General features: G+C 41.6%; 1 protein-coding gene across 1 annotated transcript in view; it reads left to right on the top strand.

The window, feature by feature from the left end:
- FMN1 (formin 1) overlaps positions 1–27826 on the top strand; it is a 144794-nt gene that overhangs the window by 95258 nt on the left and 21710 nt on the right. The window contains exon 14 of the mRNA XM_066612303.1: positions 14434–14526. Coding sequence (XP_066468400.1) covers positions 14434–14526 — 93 coding nt within the window. The remainder of the gene's footprint in view (positions 1–14433; positions 14527–27826) is intronic.

Genomic DNA, 27826 nt, shown 5'->3' with positions numbered 1-27826 from the left:
ATATTCAAATAAAAAGTCCTATCTTTTAAACAGTAGACTTTGTAGACTGTTTGTGTGACCATAGAAAGCAAACATCCATGCATGACGTCAGATGGTGTTTAAAAAAAGGGTGACATTCTAATATGTCAAACAGGAAATACAGTTTTTCCCTCCTGCTGACATTTTTCATGTCAGATAAACGAATGCAGAAATTATGACAGAAGAGACCCAGTGCTGAAGTCAGCATCCAGAATGGTAGCCATGTTAGTTTGTTGCAGCAAAAAAAGGCTTGCGGCACTTGAAAAGACGAATATATTCATTGTAACATAAGCTTTCATGGCTTGCAATCCACTCCATCATACTTGAAATGATGTTGCTAAGAGAGCCTCTTGCTTTTAAATAAAATAAAAAGGTAGATGCTAAAAATCAGCTCTTCATGCCAGAGTAAATGACTCTGTGCTCTAAGTCTCCGGTTTTAAATTCCTAGACTCTATGGAACCAAGAGTTCAAACACAGATGGGGCCACTGATACCTTCATCCTTTTGATAGAGACATATCACGTTCCATGAACTTTACTTGGGTTCTTTGCCTTGAAACTTTAAAGATATAGTGTTAACGAAAACCTAGTGAAGAAAGGTAGGGATTTTTTTTTTTAAAGAAACAGATAAAATCCCAGATGAAGTTATTTTTAAAATACTTAGTGCATATTGTAAAATCTGAAGAACTTGTATAGTCAACAACAAAATACATGGTTTTGATACATGTTAGAGAACTGGCCAAAATAGGCTACCCTTGAAGCAAATTAATTGAAAGTACCCTCACTTTCCATTTGAGTAGCAAAGGAAAATCTGTAAGGGTGTCACTGGTCTAAAGTATTACAAAACAACTTATGCCAACAGATGCTTGTTTCACTGCACAATGTTTTAAAAACTGTACTTATTATTCAAGTTCTGTGATGTACTTATTTATGGATCAACTATACAATTTCTCTCAGAGCACATAGCTTCATCAAAATGCATTTGGGTGTAATGCAGAAAAAACTAGGTGTATCGATGTCCCATTGAAATGAATGGAAAAAATAAAGCAATTAAATGCTTAGTAGCCCAATCCAATGTATGTTTACTCAGAAGTAAATCCCATTGTACTCAGTTAGGCTTCCTCCTGGAAAGTTTGCTTGTACAAATCAATATTAAGGCCACGCTTTGGAGTATTACATCCAGTTCTGGTCACCACATCTCAAAAAGGATATAGTGGAAATGGAGAAGATGCGGAAGGGAGCATCTTCCTTGCTGATTACTGGGCTGGGGCACCTCTCTTACGAGGGAAGGCTACAGTGTTTGGGGCTCTTCAGTCTAGAAAAAAGATACCTGAGGGGGAATGTGATTGAAATATGAAAAATTATGCAGGGTATAGATAAAGTGTATAAGGGCGGTGTTCTTTTCCCTCACTCAACACCAGAACCAGGGGACATCCACGAAAACTGAGTGTTGGGAGAGTTAGGACAGTCAGAAGAAAATATTTCTTTACTTAGTGTGTAGTTAGTCTGTAGTTAGTGTGTAGTTAGTCTTAACCCCTGGGGGCTGGGGGATAAGAATAGGCCCTCTGTTTGGCTGTACTTGTCATAAGAGGCGACTAAACAGCCACCGGGTAGATGGGACTCATTAGCCTGGGAAGGCAGCTCATCTGAGAGAAGGAAAACTTTGATCCCAAACCTCCACTGCCTTGTGGCTACATCCTGTTATGGAAAAGGCTTCAGGAGTCAACCTCGAGGCAAAATCCGGAGCTGGAGTCCCTGAGGCAGTTCATGGCTGAACACAGTCATGTTCTGGCAACTCCTGCGACGCTGCTGGAACCAACCATAATGGCTTCTGCCTTTCCATTGGACCATTTCAGTGACATGGAGGGGGAGATTTGCTGCATGGGTAACAGTCTATCCTCCATATCTACTTTACCCAGGCTTTGCGCACTGGAGAAGACACTCTGTTCCAGAACCACTATTCAGAGCACGATACCATAGTCATCCTTCCGAGACTGAAGGATGCCAACAAGTTAGTCTGTATAACTCCTTGCCATAGGATGTGGTGATGGCTTCTGGCCTGGATGCCTTAAAAGGAGATTGAATAAATTTCTGGAGGAAGAGTCCATCACAGGTTACAAGCTGTGATGGGTATGTGCAACTTCCTGATTTTAGAAGTAGGCTACCACAGAAAGCCAGATGCAAGGGAGGGCACCAGGATGCAGGTCTTTTGTTGTCTTGTGTGTTCCCTGAGGCATCTGGGGAGCCACCGTGAGATACAGGAAGCTAGATTGGCTTTTGGCCTAATCCAACAATGCTTTTCTTATGTTCTTATATTAGGAGTGCGACCTAAGTCATACTGAATGAGTCCCACCCTTAGGCATGCCTTCCCTTTGTGAGTAGTCACATGGATATGTGAGGACCTATACTTTAAATATGATTACCTTTACTGGTATCCCCCACTTTCTGACGATTCGTTTTTCAACAATCTGGTCTTTCAAGATATTTCAGTCATACCCAGAAGTCACTCATTCAACTCATGCCCCACTCTTTCAACCTCTCTCTGCTGTTCTAAAGGCTAAAATTGCCCTCCCCCATATTGATTTGCATATGGCATGATGATTCAAACTGTTTTGGGGTGTGTGTGCGCGTGTGCGTGTGAGAGAGAGAGAGAGAGAGAGAGAGAAAGTGTACCAACTTTAGCTCCAGGTCTATTCCCATCGCCAAAGTCATTAATGAGAGTCCATTTGCAGAAATCTTTATGTGACAGCAGGAATTTGCAAGATAAAAAAGACATTTGCAATTTGCTAGCTGAAAAAGCACTAGAAGCAATATTTGTAAACTAAAAAAAAAAGACAGGGTTCCACTTTTCAACCATTTCTGCTTTTCACCACTGCTCCAGTCCTTAACATGTCGAATGAGCAGTGGACACATGTATAGACTTCCTTTCACCATTTTTGAACAACTGTAGTGAAAAAGCAGATTGATCTTCCACACAGTGTGGCTTGCCAGAACAGCAAAGAGCGAATGAGGCAATAAGTACAGCTCGCACCTCAATACACCATGTAAGCACTTACTGTGCCCCCCCATCTACACTACTGGAATGAGTGATTCCTAAATCCCTCTTCCCACCTCTTATCCACACACACACACAAGAGAGCACAGGACACCAAGTAGAGCTTGCATGAATAAAATTGCCAGTAATACACACTGTACCGAGGTTGGTATGCTGGTAAGCATTTTTCCAGTTAACAGTAGACAGTGTTAAATCAAGAATGGCTTAAATGGAAGACTCTTTACTGGTATTTCAGTTTATAATTGTTACATTCTCCATTTCCCCCTTTTGTATGTTTGTTGGCTGTAACACTTGCTAAATCTAAACAGTGGTTTTAAAGCAAATACACTGTCCAGAGTCTTAGATATGTTGCTATGGTGTGAAAAATATTTAACGTTGCTAGCTCTTTTTTGTTTTTACTTTTAGTTTGATTTATTTTGGGGAAGCATCTCAGCGAAATGGATTTAAGATAGTTTGTAAAACCAGAGATGTCTAAGGGCCAAATCCTATCCAGTTTTCCTGGGCTGGTGCAGCCATGCCAATGGGGTATGCGCTGCATCCTGTTGTGGGAGGCAATCATAGAGGCCTCCTCCAGGTAAGGGAATATTTGCTCCCTTTTCTCAAGGCTGCATTGCGGCTACACCAGCACTGGAAAGTTGGATAGGATTGGGCCCTAATACCACTCTGCTTTGCCTGTCTTTTTTTATTTTTAAACCCTCATTTTATTTATTCTATTTTATCTTGAGCATAAGAAAAGCCTTCCTGGATCAGATTAAAATTCTGGTTCTCTATCATCTGGTTTCCTGGTTCTGTATTCTAGTTTCTTGGTTCTCTATCATCTGGTTTCTCTATAATCTGGTTTCCTACAGTGACCAATCAGAAACTTCCAGGTAGTACACAAGTAGGGCCGAAAGGTCTGAAGTCCACAATTAGGGCCATAGTTCAACTTCATTGCTGTACCCTTAATTCAGTTGCATTCAGTTTCTGAATATACAGGCTCTCTTTAGCTATCGTTTAGCTACAAATAACCTTGACAGACTTGCCCTCCTTGAATTTGTGTAATTTTTGAATCTGCACAAAATGCACACAATATAACCAATACTTATATTTCCTATAATGTTAATAATTTAATACATGTTTAAATAGTAAACTTTCAGATCGTCATTTTTATCCCTTCATTCTCTGAGTTTAAACCTTACCCATACATCATCCAAACCCCTGTTCTCTTATCAAGGAGGCCTTGGTGCATGTCTGCACCATAATTTTTGCTGATACACAACCAGTGTATGAAATTTCAGAATAAATGAATAACTACAGAACCAGTGTTGACACACAGCCAGTACAACCAACGTAACCAGTGATGCACAAGCCAGAGACAACCTGGGTACATTTCCTAGGTTATGCAGGTCTACAGTGCCAGCATTGTATCAAATCTGTCATTCCATTCCACAGTGCTGCAGATTTTCAAAGCACCAAATGAAATTTCAAACTATTTTCTTGGTGTCTTTAAAAAAATGTATATGAGTTCATAGTAAATAGCATTCTAAAATGGATGAACACCAATCATGATACTGTAATTCATACAAAACATTTGTTATGGCTGCTATGCCTTGGTTTAATCTGAACCTTGTCTCAAATTGTAAAAGTTCATCATTATTTTAAATTTATATCCAAATTATAATGGATCTGTCCAGGAGGCCCATGATTTCAAATGGACTATGAAATAAGCATGCCTTTAACAATTCTGTGGTGGTATTACTTGTCAAGACTCTGAGCAGACATTAGAAGATACACAAACAGTAGTGGCTGTTAGAAACTTTCACTGGGGCATAACTCATGAAGGATAGTATCAGTGACAGGTTTACAGGGGTCCAGGCTGTTAAATACTTGGGTTCACTGTCAGGATGATTCCCATAAGTGCTACTGGGTACATCTTAGCATTTGTTCAGCAATTCATTCTTATCAACACTGAACTATTTCTGGTTTTGCATTTACTTTAAAAATGAGACTTAAAAATACCAGCTTCTGCCTGATTGACATTGCAGTACTCCTTACATGAAGGTTTGTTTATATGTAATGATTCTTTAGACAGATTTACAAGTGTCTGTGGAGTTTTAAAAGACTATTGCCCAACAGGCATTAAGGGAGAGACACTCAGCTTTGTAAATATTTTAGTTTGTTTGGAGTTTTTTGTTTTTTTTAAAAAAACCCGTTCAGCCAAACGTGGTATTAAATCTTTAGAGAGTGGCAAACTGATTATCAGCAGTTCCAACTATGTTTGAATGTTTTGGTCATGATTTCTAAGCTTTACCATGAGAACCACAATGTATATCTAACCACACGTAAATGGAGGAATGGTAAAGAATGCTTTTTGGTGCATGCCACACCCAACAGTTTTGCAGAAGAGATGATTTTCACACTAATTTTACGTGTGATACCCAATATATATGCAGAAAATATATTGGTATAGATTACCTAAAGTGGTCGCCATATGATACTAAAACAGTTTACTGAATTTGATATGTGTACACTACTTAGTATTGGCTATCTCTTTTGTCAGGTGTGTAATTTGAAGTAGTGGTTGGCAACCTTCAGTCTCGAAAGACTATGGTATAAGCCTACAGCACCCGGTATTCCCAGGCAGTCTCCCATCCAAGTACTAACCAGGCCTGACCCTGCTTAGCTTCCAAGATCAGATGAGATCAGGCATCTGCAAGGACCTCGGAATTTGAAGTAGTGGACCCTCCATATTCATACCGATCTGGAACATGTGGATTTCATCATCCACAAGTTCTGAACCCGCTGCTGGACCCCACTGAAAACCTCCCAGACATGACAGGAACCTCATTATGGTCACATCTGGGATGCTTTCTGAGGCTCTGCAGGCCTCCGCATGCCACCTGGAGGCTTTTAAACTGAACTTCCAGTTTTTGGTGAAAACCAGTTCACTTTAAAACCCTCTGGGTGGCATTTGGAGGCCGACTGAGGCTTCTGTGTGCCTCAGATGAGCTCTGGACACGACTGAAACCTTGTTCCGGTTGCTTTCGGAGTGTCCAGGTGGCCCAAATCTGTTGATTCAAACTTCCGCAGATTTCCTATCCACTGGGTTCTGGGAATGGTACCCCCACAAATAACAAGGGCTACCCTGTATATAGCTGTTAACTCCTACTGTTAACATGTATTCCTTCCTGTGGTATTTCATTGCCTTTTAGATCAAAGGAGTGACCTGTCCTATCCAAAGCTCTAATTGTCTTTCAGTGCCAAAGCAGTACTTCTAGAACTTTTGATCTAGTATCAGGATTCCAGAATCTATCCAAAGCACTGCCTCTTCCCGGAGTGGCACAGTCCTGTGCTTTAGGATAGGCAGCTGCAGCCTTCAGTGCTATAATTCCTTAGGCTGAGGTCTGTTGGAGCGGATTTGTTTTAATGCAGCAGTTTAAGTATAACAGTCCACTAAGCAGGCAATCAGTTTCAGTTTTACTTGAGATTTTTCAGCAATATGTATGCCCTCTTGGAGGTTATTAGACTATACAGCAGCTCTAAGAAGTACCATAACTGCAAGCCAGTTTTATCTCATTAATTGCCAATATGGAAACGTTTTCAGAATATTAATGTTGTTTCTCTCAGCAAACTAACCCAATGTCTGCAGTAGTGAAACAACTGACTTTATCAATATAAGAGCCCTGCTGGATCAAGCCAAGGGCCCATCTAGCTCAGCTTCCTGAATCTCACATTGGCGCACCAGATTGCCTCAACACAACGTGATACTTGTATTCTGTTGGCACTCCCTTGCATCTGGCATTCAGAGGTAGCCTACTTCTTAAACCTGGAGGATACACAGAGTCACCATGGTGACTTGTAACCTTTGATGAGCTTTTTCTTCATAAATCTATCCAATCCCCTTTAAAAGACATCTAGGTCAGATGCCATCATAACATCCTATGGCATGGAGTTCCACAGACTAATTTTTTACTGCTAGGTAAAGAAATATTTTATTTTTTCTGTTCCAACTCTCCTGCCCCTCAATTTTCTATCATGAAACAAACCATTTCTCAATTATATCACTGTCTCTGCCTTCAGATCTCCGGCCCTCTTTCTTGCTAGGCTTTGGCAGAAGTCTACAGACATTGTTTGCTCCAGTGATGTCCTATTAAAGTCATTTGACTCTCTCCAGAGGAAATGGGTTGCATCTCAAGTTGGATTCTTAATCCTTACATCTGCCCTTAGCCGTCATTCCATTGTGGTCTCAGGATGAAGAATGACTGTTTACTACAGTACATTTCATTATCAAGGAAGAAGACTGGAAGGAGCACAAGCAGTCATTAGTGAAAGCAAAGTTTTCTTCCAGACCACTCTGAGAGTCCATTGAGGAAGTCAATTTGCATTTGCCTTTAGAATTTTTTAAGAATCCAGTCTCCTTTGGAACCTGCCTTATCTGCAGTTTAAACAAAACAACCACCCCTCTTCTCGATAAAACTGACCAGGACAAGTATGAGCACACACTTTTACACTGAACATGTGTTGCTCACTGGATTACAAACCTACTCCTGTCCCCTGCTTTCACACAAGTAGAGGCTTGAAAGCAGCATCCTCCACAAGGCAGGTGGGCTAAACTGCTTGGCATGTCTGCCCTGATAGCCTTTTAAAAGTCTTTCTAGGCCAGTGCTTCTCAAACATTTTAGCACCAGGGCTCACTTTTTGAAATAACAATTTATCATGACCCATATAGCATTACTAGACTAAAAAAAGTGATGTAGAAAGAATAATTCTATTTAGTAATAATAATAATTAATGCTGTTTAATTAATAATAGGGGTCCTGTGTTCCCAAGGTTGCTAGAGACCTTACATATGATATGTGTGTGAAGACATTTGCTACATTCTTCATAGAAATGAAGTTCAGGGACTGTTCCCCCAAATCTTTTTACAGTCATGCCAGGGTACCCAGAATGCTGGTGGCAAGATGTGCAGTTAGGGACTTCCAGGCCAGACAAAAGACTGAAACTGGGTTCACACTTGATCACAACTGACTGATGGGTCCCGACCCACAGTTTGGGAAACACTGTCTTAGACAATGTTTTGCCAGGCAAACATTAAATGAATGCTTTTTAAAATTAAATTTCATTCAGTATTTTGTGACCTACCAAAAATCAACTCACAACCCACAGGCCAGTCCCGACGCACAGTTTAGGAAACACTGTCCTACGCAATGTTTTGCCAGGCAAACCTTGAGTGAATTTTTTTTTCCATTAAGTCCCATTTCATTAAGTGTATGGGACTAAACTGGGAGGTTCGAGTGGCTCGTGAACTGAGTGCTAGCAGCAATTTTACATCTCTGTTAAGGCTCTTCTGGTTCCTTGAACTATACCTCTAGGATGAAATTTTTTTCCCCAGTGCAGATGCAGCAGCATTGATGGAGTCCGCTGCTCCAGTGCATGAAACAAAGCTAGCTTCTCCAAGCAGTGAAGTTAGACAAGGTGTCTGCTTGCTCCAGAGTCTGTTATGAACTTATTCTATGTCTTACAGCCCAATCCTTCCTAAAGTTCCCTACATGCCAATGCAGTGGTGCCTGAATGACTTCTGCTGCATCCCTCAGGGGAATTTCAGCTGCTGGGGGTCTGCCCCAGTAACCCCCACCTCTATTCGCTGCCCTCCACCAGCTTGAGCTTGTTTCACCTCTTTCTCACCCTTACCCCACCACTAGAGTGGACTTACCAGCTCCATTGGGCATTGCTCTATCCACTGGTGCCAATGGGATGACTCTGGCCTTTCCATCAGCATACACAGCCTTTGCGCTGTTGCAAATTATGCCTGAATTTATGATATGCTCCTCCTAAGCTACTGCAATAAGATCAGACTGTTAGAGTGCAAGTATGAATATGAATACCTTTGCTGCATTATTCTGGATTCTCAATGGTCAAGTTTAAAAATTGCAGTAAATTCCATTATGCTGTGTGACAGATCCTTCTGAATCCTAGGGAAGAAACAAAAACACAAAGCTACCTTTAGTTGCCACTAAAGGATTGTGTGTTGTACCTTTTTAACAGCCTTTTTTTGACAGAACCATGATCTTCCCACCAGGACATGTTGGATTATAGGTTTTGTGCTGCTTGTGGTACATACTTAAGGCTTAAAACTCACATCAACAACAGCTGAACTTGAAATATGAACTTTTAATTTTATTTCTTCGTACAGTACTTTGTCTTTAATTTCCTTGTAAACCGTATATGATTTGTAAGTTGCAGCGTTTGTTTATTCTGTTTTTAGGTTCTTGGGTAAGTCAGAAAGGCTGGAGCCTTTCTCCCCCCCCCCCAAAAAAAAAAACCTGCAATTGCTCATGATATAGCTCCTCTCCTATTTTCTTACAGCTCTGCTGCCAGTGTAGGTGGCTGCCAAATCAACCATTAAGAAACTGCCTCTTTCAAATGCAGGCCTTGACAACTGGAAGTGTATACTCTTCATTAAAGTTTATTTTTAATGAATGATATTCCATCGTAAGGATGCAAACTTTGCACTTGGAATGCTTTTTTTTTTTTCCAGAGCCAGATGGCAGGAAGATCCATTTTGTACAATACCGGAATTTTGTTGTTTTATTTATTTTAAGAAGAGCTATTTTAAACTTTAAACGGTTGGGAGGTTTTTCTTAAATATTTCTTGGTGGTCCACACGCATTACATGTTCTGATTGGAGTTTTTCTGCACCAGCTTGTAAACCTGCCAGGAATGTTTCATAGATTTGTTTGAAACACTGGATGTATCCTAAAGAGAATGAGCAAAGGAAACTTGCCCAAGTGAACTTCCCCACCCCTTCTGTGGCACAGCAATCCTCTGTGCCCACCTAAAACCTGCTCCAGGAAGTCAGGGGACCCTACCAGAACAGGACTGTATAAACCCAGATATCTTCAGAGTTATGGGGAGATCAGCAAAAATTACTCCCCTCTTCTACAAATAGGAAGAGGAACTTACAGCCCACTTCTGAATTCCACTGGAACAGGCAGGCCAGCAGGCCTGAGCTGTATCCAGCACAGGTTTGGGGCCAGAATCTGCGCAACCTAAGGCAAGTGGAAAACTTTCCCCTTACTCCATGTCGCACTGCACTGGCCTCAATGGGTCTTCTTGGATCTGCACCATCGCAGGAGGTGGCGCAAATTCGAGCAGAACGGAGCAGCCAGAAGCTGCTCTGCACACCTGGGAATGGGGTCAGGATCTGGCATAACCATTGGATTCTGACCCCGCCTCCCACTCCCCACCCATCGCTGGGAACTCCCACTGCCTGCCCTCCCCCTGTCCTGAAACGCCTCCTCCACACGCCCCCTCAGACCCCTGTGTCGGCTGAGCTCAGCTTTCGCAAACTTATCCTGCCGGGCCTGAATCCAGCACAGGGAGGCCGGCGCAGCTCTAAAGTTGGCACAAGTGACTTGTGCTAGCCTAACTCAGTGGTTAGGATTGCACCCTTAGAATACAAGCCTTTATTTTTAGCACTGACCTCCTCTTTTTTGTTCCAAAATTACTTTTTTGCCCAGTCCCCCACAGTTCTGTTGGAAGGATCTATGATCACTATTACCTCCAGTCTACATTCCACTGTGATTGGAGTTTGCCGCAGCTCGGCGTTCAGGGATTGCGAGCCCCATATGACCTATAAGAGCTGTGTCTGTTTGTGTGCATATACTTTCAATGCTTGAACAACTTAAGGGTCAGTGTAGTTCAGGCTGGCCTGGCCTTTTAGTTTCAGAGTGTATCTAGGAGAACCTAGGTGATGGGAGAGGGAACTAAAATACCTGGATCATGAAAATAAACTGTAATTATGTACTTGAAAAGAGGAATTGAGATTATGTAGTGGGTAAAGCTTGTGTATCCTGGCATGTGGTATAGGATTATGCTGATGTTAGAAGAAAGTGATGTCAAGCACAAAGATTACATCTTGGATAGAAAAGTCCTCTCCTTCTACCACAGCTACTCCTCTACATTCTCCAGAATGTAGAATCCAGAATGTAGAATCATTCACATCCATGAGATGTGATGCTTTCTTACTTTCAAGTTATCTTTATGTAATAATCTTAGGACCCATTTTCTATCCAATTTTTCAGCACTGATACATCTGTACCAAAAGGGAGTGCATAGCACCCTGTGGTTGGAGAGCAGTAATGGAGGCTTCCTCAAGGTAACATTTGTTCCCTTATCTCGGGGCCATATTGAGGTTGCATCAGTGCTGTTAAATTGAATAGGAATGGGTCCTTAGTAACATTATTGTTAATGAATCCAAAGTTGATAAGAGTCAGGACTAGTGAGCCATTTAAACAAATGGTCTAGCAGGTGTCAAATAGCTTAGTGTAGTGGTTCTCACACTTAGCATAAGGACCCACTTTTTAGAATGAGAATCTGTCAGGACCCACCGGAAGTGATATCACGGCCAGAAGTGATGTCATCAAGCAGGAAAATTTTTAACAATCGTAGGCTGCAATCCCTACCCGGGATTAACTCCCATTTACTATCATTGTTAAAAGAATATACATAGTTGCTTGTTAAAAGTACAGGTCTGTAACATTTCCCCAAATGCAGTCACATACCATGGTAGCATCAAGTCTAATATATTAAAAATAAAATATTGAAATGAATGGGGACCCACCTGAAATTGGCTCATGATCCAGCTAGTTGGTCCCGACCCACAGTTTGAGAAACACTGGCTTAGTGTTCACATGAGTGTCAGCTTGTTCTAAAAAGCTATTTGATCTTTGTAGAGTCTGTGGGGATGCTAATGAGTGTTTGAGTCACCCTGGTGAGCTGAAAGCTGAGGTACCACCTCCCAGTACACAGAATGCAGATATTGGAGTTCAGCAGAGAACAAGCCAACAGGTCCCCTGTTTGCAAGCCTCCACTGTAACGCAGGGAGTAAAGGCTACTGCTAGTCCCCAGTTTGAGAGCTCTTGTGCTTTATTGATGAGTCACCACACAGGACAGCACTTATTATGAGCTTCTTTTGCTTATTCTCCCTTAAGGCTCATGCATTTTCCCCTTCAGCACACTTTAATAACTTAGAAAGAGCAACTAGAATGAGGGGGAAAAACATTTTTTTAAAATAGAAAGTTAAAAGTGCAACACCACGTATGACTCTTGTTGAATAATTACACTGGTTTCCTCATTAAATAATCTCCCCCAGACACTATACAGAGCGCATGGAATGGCAATTTTTAAAAAGTCTGTCTGGAAGATTTGGACTGACTATCCCATGGGATGGCATTATTAGATCTTCTGATTCACAAACTGTGAACAATCCCCTTCATTTTCAAAAACAGCTACAGTGTGGAGCTGTAGTATTCCCCTAGGTAATTATAGGTAATAATGAGTATAGGGAGTTGTTCACTAAAAATCATACTCACAACTGTGAAACGTATTAAGTTACACACATTTAAAGCTCTTATCCAGGCATCATCACTCTCTTTATGTTCTTTCTCACATTACAATCTAAAGCTCTAGGTAACTAGTGATAGACTCTTTATCTACCATTATCTAGATACTTTTCACATGCATTAGAACTAATTAAAATAAATATTAACTGGATTATCACTGACTCACCAGAAACCAGTTCTGGCTTCTCTTCCATTTTTTTTCAGCTCACAGGGCTGAATGGGGATTTACAATATGGTATGAAAGCATTCCCATTAGGTGCAAATAAGGATTAACGCATCATTTTAAATCACTATCATTATAGCCTACCAAATTACTCTTGCACCTTCTTGTTTAATTGTATTTCTTATCTCTATACTCCACCTCTCCTTATTGCCATTTCTCAAACATAAATTTATTGAATAATAATGTGCACCGCGCATCCAGTATTTCAAATGGAGCTGTCTTTATCTCCTCCTATGTGCTTATTTTCCTAGTCTTCCTGGTGATTGAATCTGTGGATTTGGGGCCCCTCCAGACCCAATCAGAGGATCTTTTGATGGCTAGGGATTCCTCCCCAGCCCTCAGAAGTTCTTCCCAATATGATGATCAAATCTGTGGGTTCCAAACCTGTGGGTAATGTGTGCCACCTGTATATCTGTGCAGTACCAAGGGGTCAGGCTGTAAATAAGAAAGGAATCAATTACCACTTAGTTAGAAATCATCTAGAAAAGCTTATACTCTGCTCTTAAGATGTGTATTCAGATCTTGTTCCTCTGAGTTCAGTGAGACTTCCTAAGGGCCCAGTCCTATCCAACTTCCCAGCACTGTTGTACCCACAAAGTAGCCTTGAGGTAAGGGAATAAATGTTCCCCTACCTTGAGGATACCCTACCTTGAGGATTCCCCTACCCTGAGGATGCAATACAAGGACATCTGCAAGAGGAATCTGAAGGCCTTAGGAGTGGACCTCAACAAGTGGGAAACCCTGGCCTCTGAGCGGCCCGCTTGGAGGCAGGCTGTGCAGCATGGCCTTTTCCAGTCTGAAGAGACACTTGGCCAACAGTCTGAGGCTAAGAGGCAAAGAAGGAAGGCCCATAGCCAGGGAGACAGACCAGGGACAGACTGCACTTGCTCCCAGTGTGGAAGGGATTGTCACTCCCGAATTGGCCTTTTCAGCCACACTAGACGGTGTTCCAGAACCACCTTTCACAGCGTGATACCAGAGTCTTTCGAGACTGAAGGTTGCCAACAACAACAAACCTTGAGGAGGTCTCTGTGATTGCTTCCCTGCCACAGGATGCAGTGCATGCCCCATTGACACATTTGCATGGGCACTGGAAAATTTAAGGGGATTGGGCCCTAAGTATGCAGAGTTTTGCAGGGCTCAATTATCACAAAGGCAATGAAATCATAATTCCAAAATTCTTCAGAATGCCTTTTCAGCATTTCTTGAGCCATTTGGATGATTTCACTAAGCTGTCCTCTGCCATGTCTATCATGAACATTGTTGGGTGTTATAGTATCTTTCAGTGGGGCACTTCATGTCGGTGATGAGGACTTGTTTGGGGGTGGCTAATGTGTGAGTTTTTTTTTTTTTCTCTTCAGAGCATGGGGTTGTTAATGCCAAATATGAAGCATTTCAAATATTCCCTGTTGAACAAAGCATTTTTTTTTAAAAAAGAAAGTATCTTTTTCTAGCCTTTTAGTTAATGGCACAGTTTATGCAGGTCAGCAGAATTGTTATCCTTAAAACTACATCTTTTTTACAAGAAATGAAGGTTGCCAATACAATGTATTGAAATGATTTTTTTTTTCTCCCAAAAATTCAAAAGGTATATAATAACCTCTACAGTTCTGGTGAAAGCCAAGTATTCATACACTTATGTGTTTCTCCGAGAAGAATGCAGTATGAAATATCCATTAAGTGAGAATATTTCAGTGTTATTTCAGTCAGTGTAAAATGATTTTTTAAAACTCCAACACTGAACTTCTTCTTGCAGTTTGTGAAAAACAGATGAAAGTGGTTTTCAGAGACTCGCCGGAAGAACATCTCCAGCCCTTTAAGGATAAATTAGAAGATTTTTTCCTGAAAGGTATGTATTTTGCAAAGCTGTCTGTTCATGTGTGTTCTTGTGCTTTATACAGTTCTCTGTGGACTTGTTTGTGATAGCAGTTCCGAAGAGCTAACAGCTATAAAATGCTTCTGCCTCCCTTCTGCCTCTTCCCATAGAAGAAGGCTCAGAGTTGCCTCTTTGAAGACTGGAACTGCCTTCATGGATGGATCAGCAGTGACCTGTTCAGCACTGATTCCGAAAGAATGTGATATGATATGAAATTCAACTGTGCCAATTCCTAGTAACATTTTTAATACGTTCTTTTATCTCATATTTCTGTTCAAACTTTTCAGGACACCTTAGGAACTGTCAATATACCTGGTCCAAACACAGTATGCTATCTGCACCACCACACTGTTCTCTAGAATCCATGTGAATAGTTATTTATGCATTTGCAAGAGACCTTGAAGTATCAGGTCTTATAATGCATACATATCTATAAAACATTCCTCCAGGCCAGCAGTTCCCATTTTTGGGCGGTTTGTAAAACTGATAGGGTAGATTAGTCTGTGTGCTTCAAGGGTTCAACAACCTGCTACTTGGGGATGAGGGGAGCACTGCTGCCCAATCACCATTATAGCCATAATGGCTTGAGCAGATGGTAAAGTGAAACTTCTTTTAGGTGGTCCAATGCTAAAATATTTGGGGACCACTGCTCTAAGCTAATTGGAGAAAGGACGTGCCTTGATCATTTTAAAATCTGAGTCAGGAAAAAAATCCAGTTAAAAGGTCCATCATCTGGTACTGACAAGATATGGGACTCTGTACCCATAAGCCTCCCTACGGAAAGCTTTCCAGAGATAGGACATCACCACAGAGAAAGCCATCTCATGTTCCTACCCACTTCACCGCATGTTGATTCCATTCTCAGATAGCAGCTCAGCACATCCATAGGATCACCTGAGTTAGATGAAATTGAGAAATAGAGTTGAGTGTTGCCTGTGTATTGATGACACTGCACTCCAGATCCCTAGTTAGTCCCACTGAGCAGTTTTATGTTGATACTAAATGGCCTGGACCTGCTCAGCACCGCCTTCTGGAACCAGCCATCCATGTAGGAACTGTGTGGTTACCCTTGCTAACTGAGCAAGGAGCTACCTTTGAACATGGTGCTCTTCCCTTATTTTGCAGCAGGTGAGCAACTGTCCCTCTTCACCCCAGCCTAGCATCTTTTCTCATGGCTGTTATGCCATTGTTTTATTAGAGTGTGAGCCTTTTTGGAACAGGGATACTTTTATTCATTTGTTTAACCATGTTAAACCACTTTGTGAACCTTTTGGTTGAAAAATAGTACATAAACATTCTAGATAACTGAAGCACAGTCCTCCCACTCCCCACCCCCCAGACAGCTGGGCTGGAACAGTGTTTCTCAACCAGTGGTATTCATACTTGAAGTGGTGTCCAGCGGTACATGCAGGACCCACCAGACCCCTGCCACCTGGCAACAAGTCCAGGTATGCAACTCCACAAACAGCAGCAGGAGGCTCAGTGCGAAGAGCTCCAGCATGTGCTTTTCGCATACTTGAAAAAGCCTTCCCATCAGCCTTGAGCCTCTTACCAGTGCTTGTTGCATCATGTCCAGCCTCCCAGTTCAGAAGTAACTGGAGATCATGCCCAATCTTGTCTGATCTTGGAAGCTAAGCAGGGTCAGGCCTGGTTAGTACTTGGATGGGAGACCGCCTGGGAATACTGGGTGCTGTAGGCTTATACCATAGTCTTTTGAGACTGAAGGTTGCCAACCAGTTACTTCCAGTGGTACTTTCAATATGTGGACCATCCAAAATGGTATGGCAGGGAACAAACATTGAGTAAGGCTAGGCTAGAAGGTTATCATTGTACGAGATATCAATGTAGATGATGTCAAAAGCCCTGAGAGTTTCAAGTGAACTAGCAGAGGTGCAAGCCTGCTAATTTTTCTTTTCCTGGCTTTGGTTATTCATCAGGCTGATGGCCAGTGCTGTCTTTTGTTTGTTCTGAACCTATTGTAAATCGCTATCGTTTCTTGAGTCCAAGTTGCAATATGAGAAGGACGAAAATAATTATTTCTACTTTTTCCACACTACACATGATTTGATAAGCCTTTTGTCACATTTCTCCTTTAGTTGTCTTTTTTCCGAACTAAAAACCTTCAGATTCTTTAACCTCTCCTTCTAGAGAAGGTTTTCTAACTCCCTGATTAATTTGGTCACCCTTTTTTGTACGCCACATCTCAAAAAGGATATAGTGGAAACAGAAAAAGTGCAGAAGAGAGCAACCAAAATGATTACTGGGCTATGGCATCTCCCTTATGAGGAAAGGCTACAGCATTTGGGGCTCTTCTGCCTGAAAAAGAAGCGCCTGAGGGGGCACATGATTGAGACATACAAGATTATGCAAGGGATGGATAAAGTGGATAGAGAGACACTCTTTTTCCTCTCACATAACACCAGAACCAGGTGAACGTCCACTCAAATTGAGTGTTGGAAGAGTGAGGACAGACAAAAAAAAAATTTCTTTACCCAGCATGTAATTAGTCTATGGAACTCCTTGCCACAGGAAGTGGTGATGATATCTGGCCTAAATGCCTTTAAGAGGGATTGGACACATTTCTGAAAGAAGAGTCTGTCACAGACTACAAGTGATGGCAGGCATGTGCAAGTTCCTGATTTTAGAAGTAGGCTACCTCAGAATGTCAGATGTAGGGAGGACACTAGGATGCAGGTTGTGTCTTGTGTGGTCCCTGAAGCATTTGGTGGGCCACTGTGAGATACAGGAAGCTGGACTAGATGGGCCTTTGGCCTGATCCAGCAGAGCTCTTCTTATGTTCTTTTGTTCCAGTTCTGTACCACCTTTTATTGAGATGGGCTGTCCAGGACTTACACACTGTTCCAAATGCATCTGCCCCCACAACATTATATAACATTACAATTCAAGCTGTTTAATTTCATTCCCTTTCCTAATAACCTCCAGCATTGGTATTTCCATTGAGCCATTGACCATGACCAAAAGATCTCTTTCTGGGTTTATCAATACCAGTTTGAGACTTCATCAGTGTAGATGTGTATTGAGTTTTGCCCCAATGCGCATCACTTGTATATGTATGTATGTGTATGTGTATGTATGTGTATGTATGTTTGTATGTGTACAGAGTTTTGCCCCAATGCGCATCTCAAAAAAGACATAGTGGAAATGGAAAAGGTGCAAAAGGGAGCGACTAAGATGATTACTGGGCTGGGGCACCTTCCTTATGAGGAAAGGCTATGGCGTTTGGGCCTCTTCAGCCTAGAAAAGAGGGGGGACATGAGGGGGGACATGATTGAGACATACAAAATTATGCAGGGGATGGACAGAGTGGATAGAGAGATGCTCTTTACACTCTCACATAACACCAGAACCAGGGGACATCACTAAAATTGAGTGTTGGGAGGGTTAGGACAGACAAAAGAAAATATTTCTTTACTCAGCGTGTGGTTGGTCTGTGGTGTGGTGATTACAGGATGTGGTGATGGCATCCAGCCTGGATGCCTTTAAAAGGGGATTGGACAAGTTTCTGGAGGATAATTCCATTACGGGTACAAGCCATGATGTGTATTCGCAACCTCCTAATTTTAGAAATGGGCTATGTCAGAATGCCAGATGCAAGGGAGGGCGCCAGAATGAGGTCTCTTGTTATCTGGTATGCTCCCTGGCGCATTTGGTGGGCCGCTGTGAGATAACAGGAAGCTGGAGTAGATAGGCCTATGGCCTGATCCAGTTTGGCTGTTCTTATGTTCTTATGTACTTTACACTGTATTTCATTGAACCACATTTTCCATTTTAATCACCCAGAGTATGTGGTGTTTGGTTAAATCCTATTGTAGTGAATACAAGGTATGCTTGCTCACTTTTTTCGGAATTGAACTTTGGGGTATCATGAGGCACATTTAAGATCACAGATCTAGTATTGTCATGGCAGTTATTTGAGACCCTCCTAAAGGAAAGGAAAGCTTTGGTGATTATTCAAGGAAATTGATATTCCCAAAAGGGCAATATTTCTTTAAAAAGTCTTAAGCAATTTAGTACCAAACGTCTGAGAACTCACATACACAGGGTGACTCAGTTTGACTTTGTGAGAGGTTATATTTACAATTCAGTATTATTTCTGTAAACCAGAGCTGGTTGCCGCACCAGAATGGATATCTCCATATTTATGATTTCTCAAATTCAAATTATTTTGAATTTCAGAAATCATAAATTGTAACTGGACAAAGGGGAACTCCTCTTATAATTAGCAGGGGGAAAGTAACTGTCCCTGTTCACCCTATCATAGTGTCTTTTCTAGAGGCTGTTTGCTGGTGTTCTGCATCTTTTTACATTGTGAGCCCTTTTGGGACAGGAAGCCATTTGGGGACCAGTTTAGTAGCAGCGCTGGCACTGGGTGTCACAAAGATGCCGTAAGGCATGTCTGCTGCACCTGGAGAGGAGGGGCCGCTGGCATTGGGCCAGGGCCAGTCGACGCTGAGCCTCAGTGCTGCACAGAAGGCCAGCCGGCACTCCAGCAGCACCAACCAAAGGTAAGTAGTTTGGGGGGAAGATGGGCAGTGGGCAGAACACGGCGAAGAGAGGGTGGAGAAGGGCAGGGTGGAGAGGAACCAACAGAGCTCTGCTTTGCCAGATCCTGAATTTTGTGTCAGACCAAAAGGCGCAACACATTGTTCCTAAAGTCTGCTCTGGTAAAATAGCTGGTGCAGACTTGAGAAGCCCCATTTCAGGACTTGGGGATTTTCCAGGGAGAAGGGGACAAAAGTCCCCTCCCCTTGAGGAGACCTCCAGCAGTGGCTGCAGTGCCACAGGATGCAGTAGTATCCTGCATTCTGGCCCTTTGGAGCCACTGCACCTGGTACTTCAGCCACCTGTAGGCTGCCCATTGTTTGATTTTTTTCTGTAAACAGCTTTGTGAACTTTTTTTTGGTGAAAAGCAGAATACTACTACTAGTAGTAGTAGTAGTAACAGTTTTAAATGATTCTTCCTATTTAGAAGGAGATCGTAATCGGGCATTTGTGAATCTGAATATGGTAGATTATGTTCAACATTCTTTACGGGTGTTTAGAACTCTTTTCATCACAGAGTGCAGCAACTCACTAATGATACGTTTCCAGAAAATATAATACATTTATTCAACTTTCCCATAAACGTAGCAGGGTTCCTGCAAGAAAAGCCTTCCACAGTAGGACTGTGAGTCCTTGGTATGTCTGTTCTGGTGGTCTTTTCATCTCATTTAATTAGCAGTTTATATTTATGGCTCCAGCAGTAAGTGAGTTTGAGAAAGCGCTGTGTATATGTGCACATTAACACCAGCAGTCTCTCACACTTTGATATATATTGCCTTCCACTAAATTCTCTATGCTAGCCTTCTGGTCAAATTAGGCGACCTTAAAAAACAAACAAAAAACATATGGAAAACAACTAACTCTTATTTGATAAAGGTTTTCCAGCGCTTGTTTCAGCAAATAACCTTTTTTAGTGTATAACATTTATGTTTTGATAAGAGCAATAGGACTTGACATGCTGAAGTGGAGTCTGTGGAGTCTGATTAGTTATCCTGACTTCAACAGTGATCAAATCTGAAAATGATAACTCACTTCTAATTATTCAGTTGTCCTACAGATTCTTGCCTCCAGCTATTATTAACCTTATGCCTAGAAATGTGTATGTTGATAGTCCATTGAAATGGTTTCTCAGAGGTTCTTTTCACAGGTACTCATTTTTGAACCACTTTAGCTTCGAGAAGTTTTGCAGTGATTATCCACAAATTGGACTTTTCTTTTTCAGGGGTTTGTCTTCAAATGATGTGTTGACCCAGAAATAAAGAACTCCCCACAGCTTCCCACTTATAATGTAATATTTCACAGTGTTGTACTATTTCACCATAGACTTGTAAGGATCTGTATTTTACCTGAAGAGATTTTCATTATTCAGACATTTCCGGTACAGGTTGATCATCTCCAGTATGAACTCCTAAATGCTGTGAAATCTGAAACATTTTGAGTGCCAGTATGATGTCACAAGTGGAAAATTCCACACCTAACCTCATGTGACAGGTTACAGTCCAAATGCAGGCACATAGCAGACAGTTTCTTCAGCATCCCCAAGGAGAAAAAGTCCCTCCCAGTCCCCTTCAGCTGTAATGTATCTTTTCCACACATGCCCAGATTCCCCCACACAAGCACACCCACAAAGGATAATAAAATGGCATGTGTGCAAGCCAGACACGTTAACGGCAGGTTCCCCACAATTTTGCCAAGACCCATCCCCATGCTATCTCATTATGTATATGCAAATTTTCCAAAATCTGAAAACAAAAAATCCAAAATACTTCTGATCCCAAGCATTTCAGATAAGGGATAACTCAACTTGCATTAATTTGGCTGGGTGTATTGTATCCAAATTGTATTGTATTGTGCATTACTGTAAAACAATTGGGGGCCACAAATAAATGTTGTAGTGTATTCCCAGATCTAAAAATATTTTTGATCAAGAGTCTAGGCAGCTTGGGCAATGTTCAAGGCTTGTAGAGGATGGAGAAGTCCTTTCCCACCCTCCTGAAACCTTCCTTTTTGGGCTATATGGCCCTACAGGGCTCCATTTGCAAGCCTGAAACCAAAGCATTTTAGTGCTTTATAGCAAGTGGAAAGAAAAGTGATGGTGTTTATCCTTTCCCACCATCTGACACCCCATATAGTACAGGAAAAGAAGTTTTTAACCTCATGGCATTCATCTCTCTCTCTTCTTCAACTAACATTCAGCTATCCGCTACATATTGTAGCACTTGGAGAACCACTCATCATGTTCAGTTCATTTTGAGGTTGGATGACTTCTCTTTCTCTCTTAATTTACAAACAAATATTTTTTTTTCCTGCAATATCTGGGGGTGAAGAGACCCTCCAAGTTTGCAGGAACCTCTGCCTTCTCTGTGATTGCTCCAGTTTTCTTGCTGAGCTGATAGATATGGGACCTCCAGATGAGATGTTAGAAGGAATTATAGCTGCAATGTCCTTCTATCTGTTTCCTCCATTGACTTTTAGATTCACATTCATTTTGGCAGAATTTCTGCTATGTTGTATGGTGCTATGTAAAAATGATACTAAATGATATTTGTAGTAATTCTTTTAGATTTATCTTTTGAAACTAGGATAAATAGGCAGTTAGTGTTTTTAACAGCTAGTTCTAGAGCAGAGCCAGCAGTAGATTCAAGAGGCAGAACCTGGCAGGTTTGGTCGTGGTGGGATAAGGAGATAAAGTGAGACTCTCTGTGACTCAAAATAATAATTCAGCAAATTATTTCACAGTCCAAAATATTGAATGGGCAGATAAAATACCTACTGATTGACAACCTTACTTGAAAAGAGTGATCAGATGTGGTTGGCCTCTCTAGTCGATCTATTTTGTGAACATAAATGCAAAGAAATTGTTTTTCTGCTGTGCTGATAATTCTCTTAGCAAGGATTATGTTGCTTCCCATGGTTCTTTAAAATTAGGTGCTTAGAGTGTCAGCATACAGCCTGACATGCTTTTGGTGGTTTCTTCCTATTATACCTTTTGCTTATAAGACCTTCGTTTATGATGTTCACCTGATGATCTGAAGTTGTGCCTTCAAGACACGGAAAGACTTGGTAATATCTCCTATGGAATAATATGAATACAGAATAAGATAGAAGCACAAACGAATAAAGGTACCAAATTAAGGGCCCTGTCCTATCTAGCATTCCAGTGCTGATGCAGCCTTGCCAATGGAATGTGCACTGCATCCTGTTTGGGGTGGGACAGTCACAGAGGCCTCCTCAAGGTAAGGGAATGTCTGTTCCCTTACCTTGGGGCTACATTGTGGCTGCATCGGCACTGGAAAGTTGAATAGGACTGAGCCCTTAGGAACTGAAAAATTATTTCATGTATATATGAAAATGGGAAGATGTAGATCTGCTGGATAAGAGTCAAGGATGGAAATTAATTCAAATTTATTTTTATTTGAAGTTAAAAAGAGAGATAGTAGAAATGAGGATTGATGGAATAGAATAAGAAATGAGAGACGTTGAGTTTTTCCAAAGGATTAAATAGAACCCAGCTACTCTTTAGTAGTATAATTGTGCAAATTCTGATCCATCAGCAGTAGCTCAGTATCTACATGCACAAAATTGAAAGGGTGATGGGGTGATAGCCTGTTGGCAGCATAAGTGAAGAATACGTGCATGCAGCATTACTGGAAATACATATATTCACAAAGGAGAAGGAGCATATGACTTTCAAAGAGCACTTTAAAAATATAGCTGAACGTGATTCTTTTGCAGTAATCAATTTTGTAGTCTTTTAAGTTTTTTACTTGTTGAGCTTATCCCTACTTTACCACACAAGAATGGAACCAGTTCTAAAAACCAGCAAGGCTATTCCCTTCCTGTGTTGCATTGTTTTTTAAAAAGGTTATGTGCCCCCTCTCTCAGGTGCTGGAGCTTACATCTTATCTGAATTCTTTTTAAATGGCAAATTTACCCCTGCAGGAAGGATATAACCCTGCAGCAATTATGTTATATGTCTTGCACTTACAATTCTGGTGCAGGCCACTTATTCTCCATTAAAATTTGTTCAAGAATCAAGAGTGGTACATTGTTATGGGGTGCACTGGGGGGGGGGGGGGAAGGAATCTGTTGGTGTGCCAGGACAGTGCATATTTTATCATGTGTAAAATTCCTAAGATGACCAGTGCTAGAAACCCTACTGCTTTTTGACAAAAGGAATAAGTAAAGATATTCATAACTTTCCGGGAGGCTTAAATGAACTATCATTTATAAGCGGAGCTCTTTCTGAAAACTTTCCCATGCCATGACTGTTGTTTACTCCTAAGTTCTATATTTTGAACATCTGATCTACTAAGATCTGCCTCCCATATGATATTCACACATAACCTCCACGTACGAAAACAAAAAATTACTTTGTATAATTTGTTACAGAAGAGGCAGAACATGCTTGCGTATCTAAGACCAGCTGCTCCGACTTGTAAAGAAATTATCTGGGAAGTAACTCCTGGTTGAATGTTAGGAACATTCCCAAAATACAATATGCTGCAGTTTTTTAAATGAGTGGATGTTGGTAAAAACAAGCAGTGAGAGGAATGCTTCATAATTCTTCGGTGTTTCGGTTTTTTGCATATGTGTGTAGTGAAACATGTTTGTTTTGTGGTTTCAAAACAATAATTTCCATGTTTCTCAAATTTCTTTTCTTGAAAATAGTCATTGCAATCCTGATTTTCATTGCCCCGTACACAGGCATTTTTCTCTTCCTTTCCGTGGCCACAACTAGCGACAGCTGGAGGCAACTGGAAAAATGTTAGAAGATGCCAGGGGTAGGACAAGACAGGCTGCCCTCAATAGCAAAATTATGATTGTTCGGAGCAGCTAATGATATTGAGATTTCTTCTTCAACAGGAATATTTATTTACCCAGAGTATTGTTGACTGCAGTGGAGAAATAGGCTCACCCCGGCAGTGTCTTTTCTAGTGACTGTCTGCTGGTGTTCTTTTGCATCTTTTTAGATTGTGAGCCCTTTTGGGACAGGGAGCCATTTGATTTTTCTCTGTAAACCACTTTGTGAACTTTTTTTGTTGAAAAGCGGTATATAATTACTGTTAATAATAATAAATAATACATACGTTAGTCAAGGGGAACACATCTCATCACTTCTTTGGTTGTCTGTCTGTGTCTGAGCACAGTACAAAGTGCTCATATTAATCTTTAGAGCCCTATGAGACCTTGGTTATGTAAAGGATTTTCTCCCACACACAGGCCTTATGAGGGTCTTCTCTGGGTACCCATGTTTTCTGAGGTGAAGTGGGTGGTAAGCAGTAGTCATGCTGCATCTCAGGAAGTCTTACCCCAAAGAAGCTCTCCTGGTATGGAGTTAGGCAAAGAGCTTTTCATTTACCCAGGCTTTTAGACTTTTGAATATTTTGATCTGTTCTTAGACAGTTAGTACTGTTGACCTGCATAGCCTTGACCTCTGATCCAACCAAATATTTCCTCCAGCTCAGTGTCAGATGATTGGTTTTTAAATATGTAAATTCTGAGCAAGGCACCTCTCTTTTTTTCAGTAAGAACCTTCAGTTTAGCTTGCTTCAGTTCTGGTCTTACGAATTATTAGGCAGACTTGGGTTTGAGGTCCTCTGTGGTGTTTCCAGATCAAATTCCCGTAACTGCACCACAGTCACTGGGAAGACTGGGATCTTCTTATTTGCAGTGTGAAGAGAGTATTTCTGAGGATAACAAATCCAGTACAATTGGATGAGTATAATTCCTGTGCTTTGAAGGAAGTTGTAGCAATTGCTCATCCCTTTTAATGAATGATCGCTAAAGGTGATTTATTTTATACAGAAGTAAGGGCCCAATCCTAACATGCCTCGGCACTAGCGCTGAGGCTCTGGGTGTTGCAAACATGCTGTAAGGCACATCCACGATCTCTTGTGAGGAGTCAATGCGGGCACTGCCCCTGCACCAGTCGGTGCTGAGTTCAGAGCCAGACTAACCTCACCTGGAACATGGCCAGAGCTCCAGACAGAGGTGAGGGCCAAGAGGGTGGAAGGTGTTGGGGGTCGGGGGAGGGTGGGTAGGAGGAGGAATCAGGGCGGGAATGGGATGGGACCGCCGCAGGGCTCCGCTATATTCTGTACTCCATGTCAGGCTGAAAAACCCAACACAGAGCTCCTCCAACTGGTTCAGAATGAAGAAGAACCTTTGTGGTTCATGTGCCCTTACTTGGGGGGAAGGGGATGAAAGTTCCCTTCCCCTGAGGAGGCCTCCGGCAGCCCTGGCACTGCCGCTAGATGCAGGTGCAGCCATTTTGGTGCTGCTTTACCTGGCAGAGCTGCCGGGAATAGGATTGGGTTGTAAGCCCATTGTATTCTCATAAGACTTGGGGTGCAATCCTATCCTGCGCTGGAACAGGCAAGCAGGAGGCTTCCACTGTATGCAGCGCAGGATTGTGGCCATAAGCAGCTCAGCCAGAGGTAAAGGGAAATATTTCCCCTTATCTCCGGGTAAGGGCTGCTGGCTCCTATAGGTCTCCTCAGACTTGCGCCACCTCTTGAGGTGGCACAAGTCCAAGGAGAGCAGAGCAGCTTTAAGCCACTTGAAGTCGCTCCATTCTCCCTGGGAATGGGGGTTGGAATCTGGCATAACTGCCGGATCCCAGCCCCGCTTCCCACTCCCTGCCCGCCTGCCCCTGGGGCCTCCCACCATCCACCCTCCCACTGCCCAGGAACACCTACCTCCTACCTCTTCCCTGCCTCCCCCGCCTACCTTCTGTGCTTGCGTTGGCCCAGCTAGGCTGATGCAAGCATACGAGAGGAAGCTGGCGCGGAAACCGATGTCAGCCTCCACAGGCCGGCGCTTCTCAGAGCACCAGTCTGGCTTTCTCTCGAGGAAGTGTAAATGTGCCTTATGGCATGTTTGCGACCCTCCTGGGCTGGCACAAGGGACTTGCGCCGGCCCAAATACGGGTCTGGATTGCGTGCTTAGACTGTGATCCTAACTCACTCATTAGAAACAAACCCCTCTAATGATCTCACATTATCGTGATATGGATAACATTATTCATAATGTTATTTATGATTTTCAGTCAGGAGAATTGGTTGTTGATGAACTAGTTTTGTGTATTAAACTGCAGTTCACAAAGAGGCTGGCAAGTTTATTGATATTAATCCTGCTACAAACCATTTCTAATCTTGGATTGTTTCTTGGATACTGGTTTCTCCTCCTCTGTTACTGTTAAAATGAAAGCTGTCAAAAAGCAACCATTCTTCTAACTAATACCTTTTCATAAATAAACTGTGATTCATTCTCTTGACTATATTTTTTTTTCATTCATGCTTTTAATCTACGTTCTTTATTCATTGTTTTAGCTTCAGTTTTTTTTAAAAAAATGCACACAATATTTTAGAATGGGCAAAGAAACAGATGTGTTCCATATAAAATGTGCTATAAATCTTGTCTCTCAACGTCTTTGCTCGGAACTCTCTGTCAGAAACTGTCAAATATCCAATTTTCATTCTGGTATGAAATGTTCATTTTGTGACATGGCGCCAAGTACCATATGCCAGAATAAAGTCAGTAAGCAGCAATAAAAAGGCAACATAAGCACCTTTGAAATGGTACAAAGCAATTAACAGTGAGAAAAAGTCTATATAAATCTATGGAGAATTAATCTCAGCTTTGCCACTATCCTGCTGTGCTTTTTACAATGAGCCTCTGCGCCCGACCACCAGAAGTGGCTCACTTTGTAAGAAGAGAATGCTCTAATGAGGGAGGGGAAGTACAAGGAAAATGAAAGCGAGCCTTCGTAAATGTTCTGGAAAACTAGAGGTGGAATATTTTTTGACCTGTGGGGCTGCTAGACATCTTGCATCCCTATATTTTTACCTGATCATGTGAAACCAATCTTTACAAAGCTTCATAAATCATTGTTAGCATCCCGCAGGAGGAGGTAGTGCTGTGGTTTTTATCTTCTAAAACTTTTCAAGCCGCCACTTTCATAACCTTTTCCAAAATTAGTTACTTTGCCCCCCCCCAATTATCCTTTTTTCCACAAATCAGGCTGTGTCATCCAATTTACTTGTTAGTTGTGTATTTACAGCAATCTCTTGTTTTAGAGAAGGCCTGTTTCCTGTTGCTATTGACGGTCATTCATCATACTTTTGAACGTATTACCCATCACTGAGAATGTGCCTATCTTCATATTTTTGTTCTACTTCTTACAGTATAAGGCTGTACTTGTACTCCTTTGCGTGGTTTATTTTCCCAAATGCAGAACAGATTGGCTTTAAACGTGTTCTGTTTGAAAGGGATTAAAACTAATTTTCCAGTTTCCTAAACTGTTTGGGTTCGTTGAGCTATCTCAGAAGGATTCATCAACAAAGTTCTATTTTGAAATACAAGCAAATGAAAAGCATAAGTTTCTGTTATGTTAAGCGATAATGTGCTTTAAAAGTTATTTACTATCCGTAAGCACAAGTGGGAAGGAGTGATTGATTAATGTCAGTGGAGTTGCATGGTAACCATACAGTTTTAATCCACGACCATGATAATTGTATTTGCAAAATTTTATTCTTGCGGTGGCTGCTTAGAGAAATATGAATCATAGCAGAATCTGAATTTTGAGACATGCAGAATCTATTTTTAGCCCTAGTATAATTTGGTATGCTTTTCTAACAGATATATAAATTACAAACAAAATGTAAAAGATTGGGTTCCATCTTCTGAGCACAGCCTTCCTTTAAAT

Source organism: Tiliqua scincoides, chromosome 1 (genome assembly GCF_035046505.1).
Source record: "Tiliqua scincoides isolate rTilSci1 chromosome 1, rTilSci1.hap2, whole genome shotgun sequence".
Classification (NCBI taxonomy): Eukaryota; Metazoa; Chordata; class Lepidosauria; order Squamata; family Scincidae; genus Tiliqua; species Tiliqua scincoides.
Note: the sequence above shows the minus strand (reverse complement) of the source record. Positions and strands in the feature narration are given on the sequence as shown.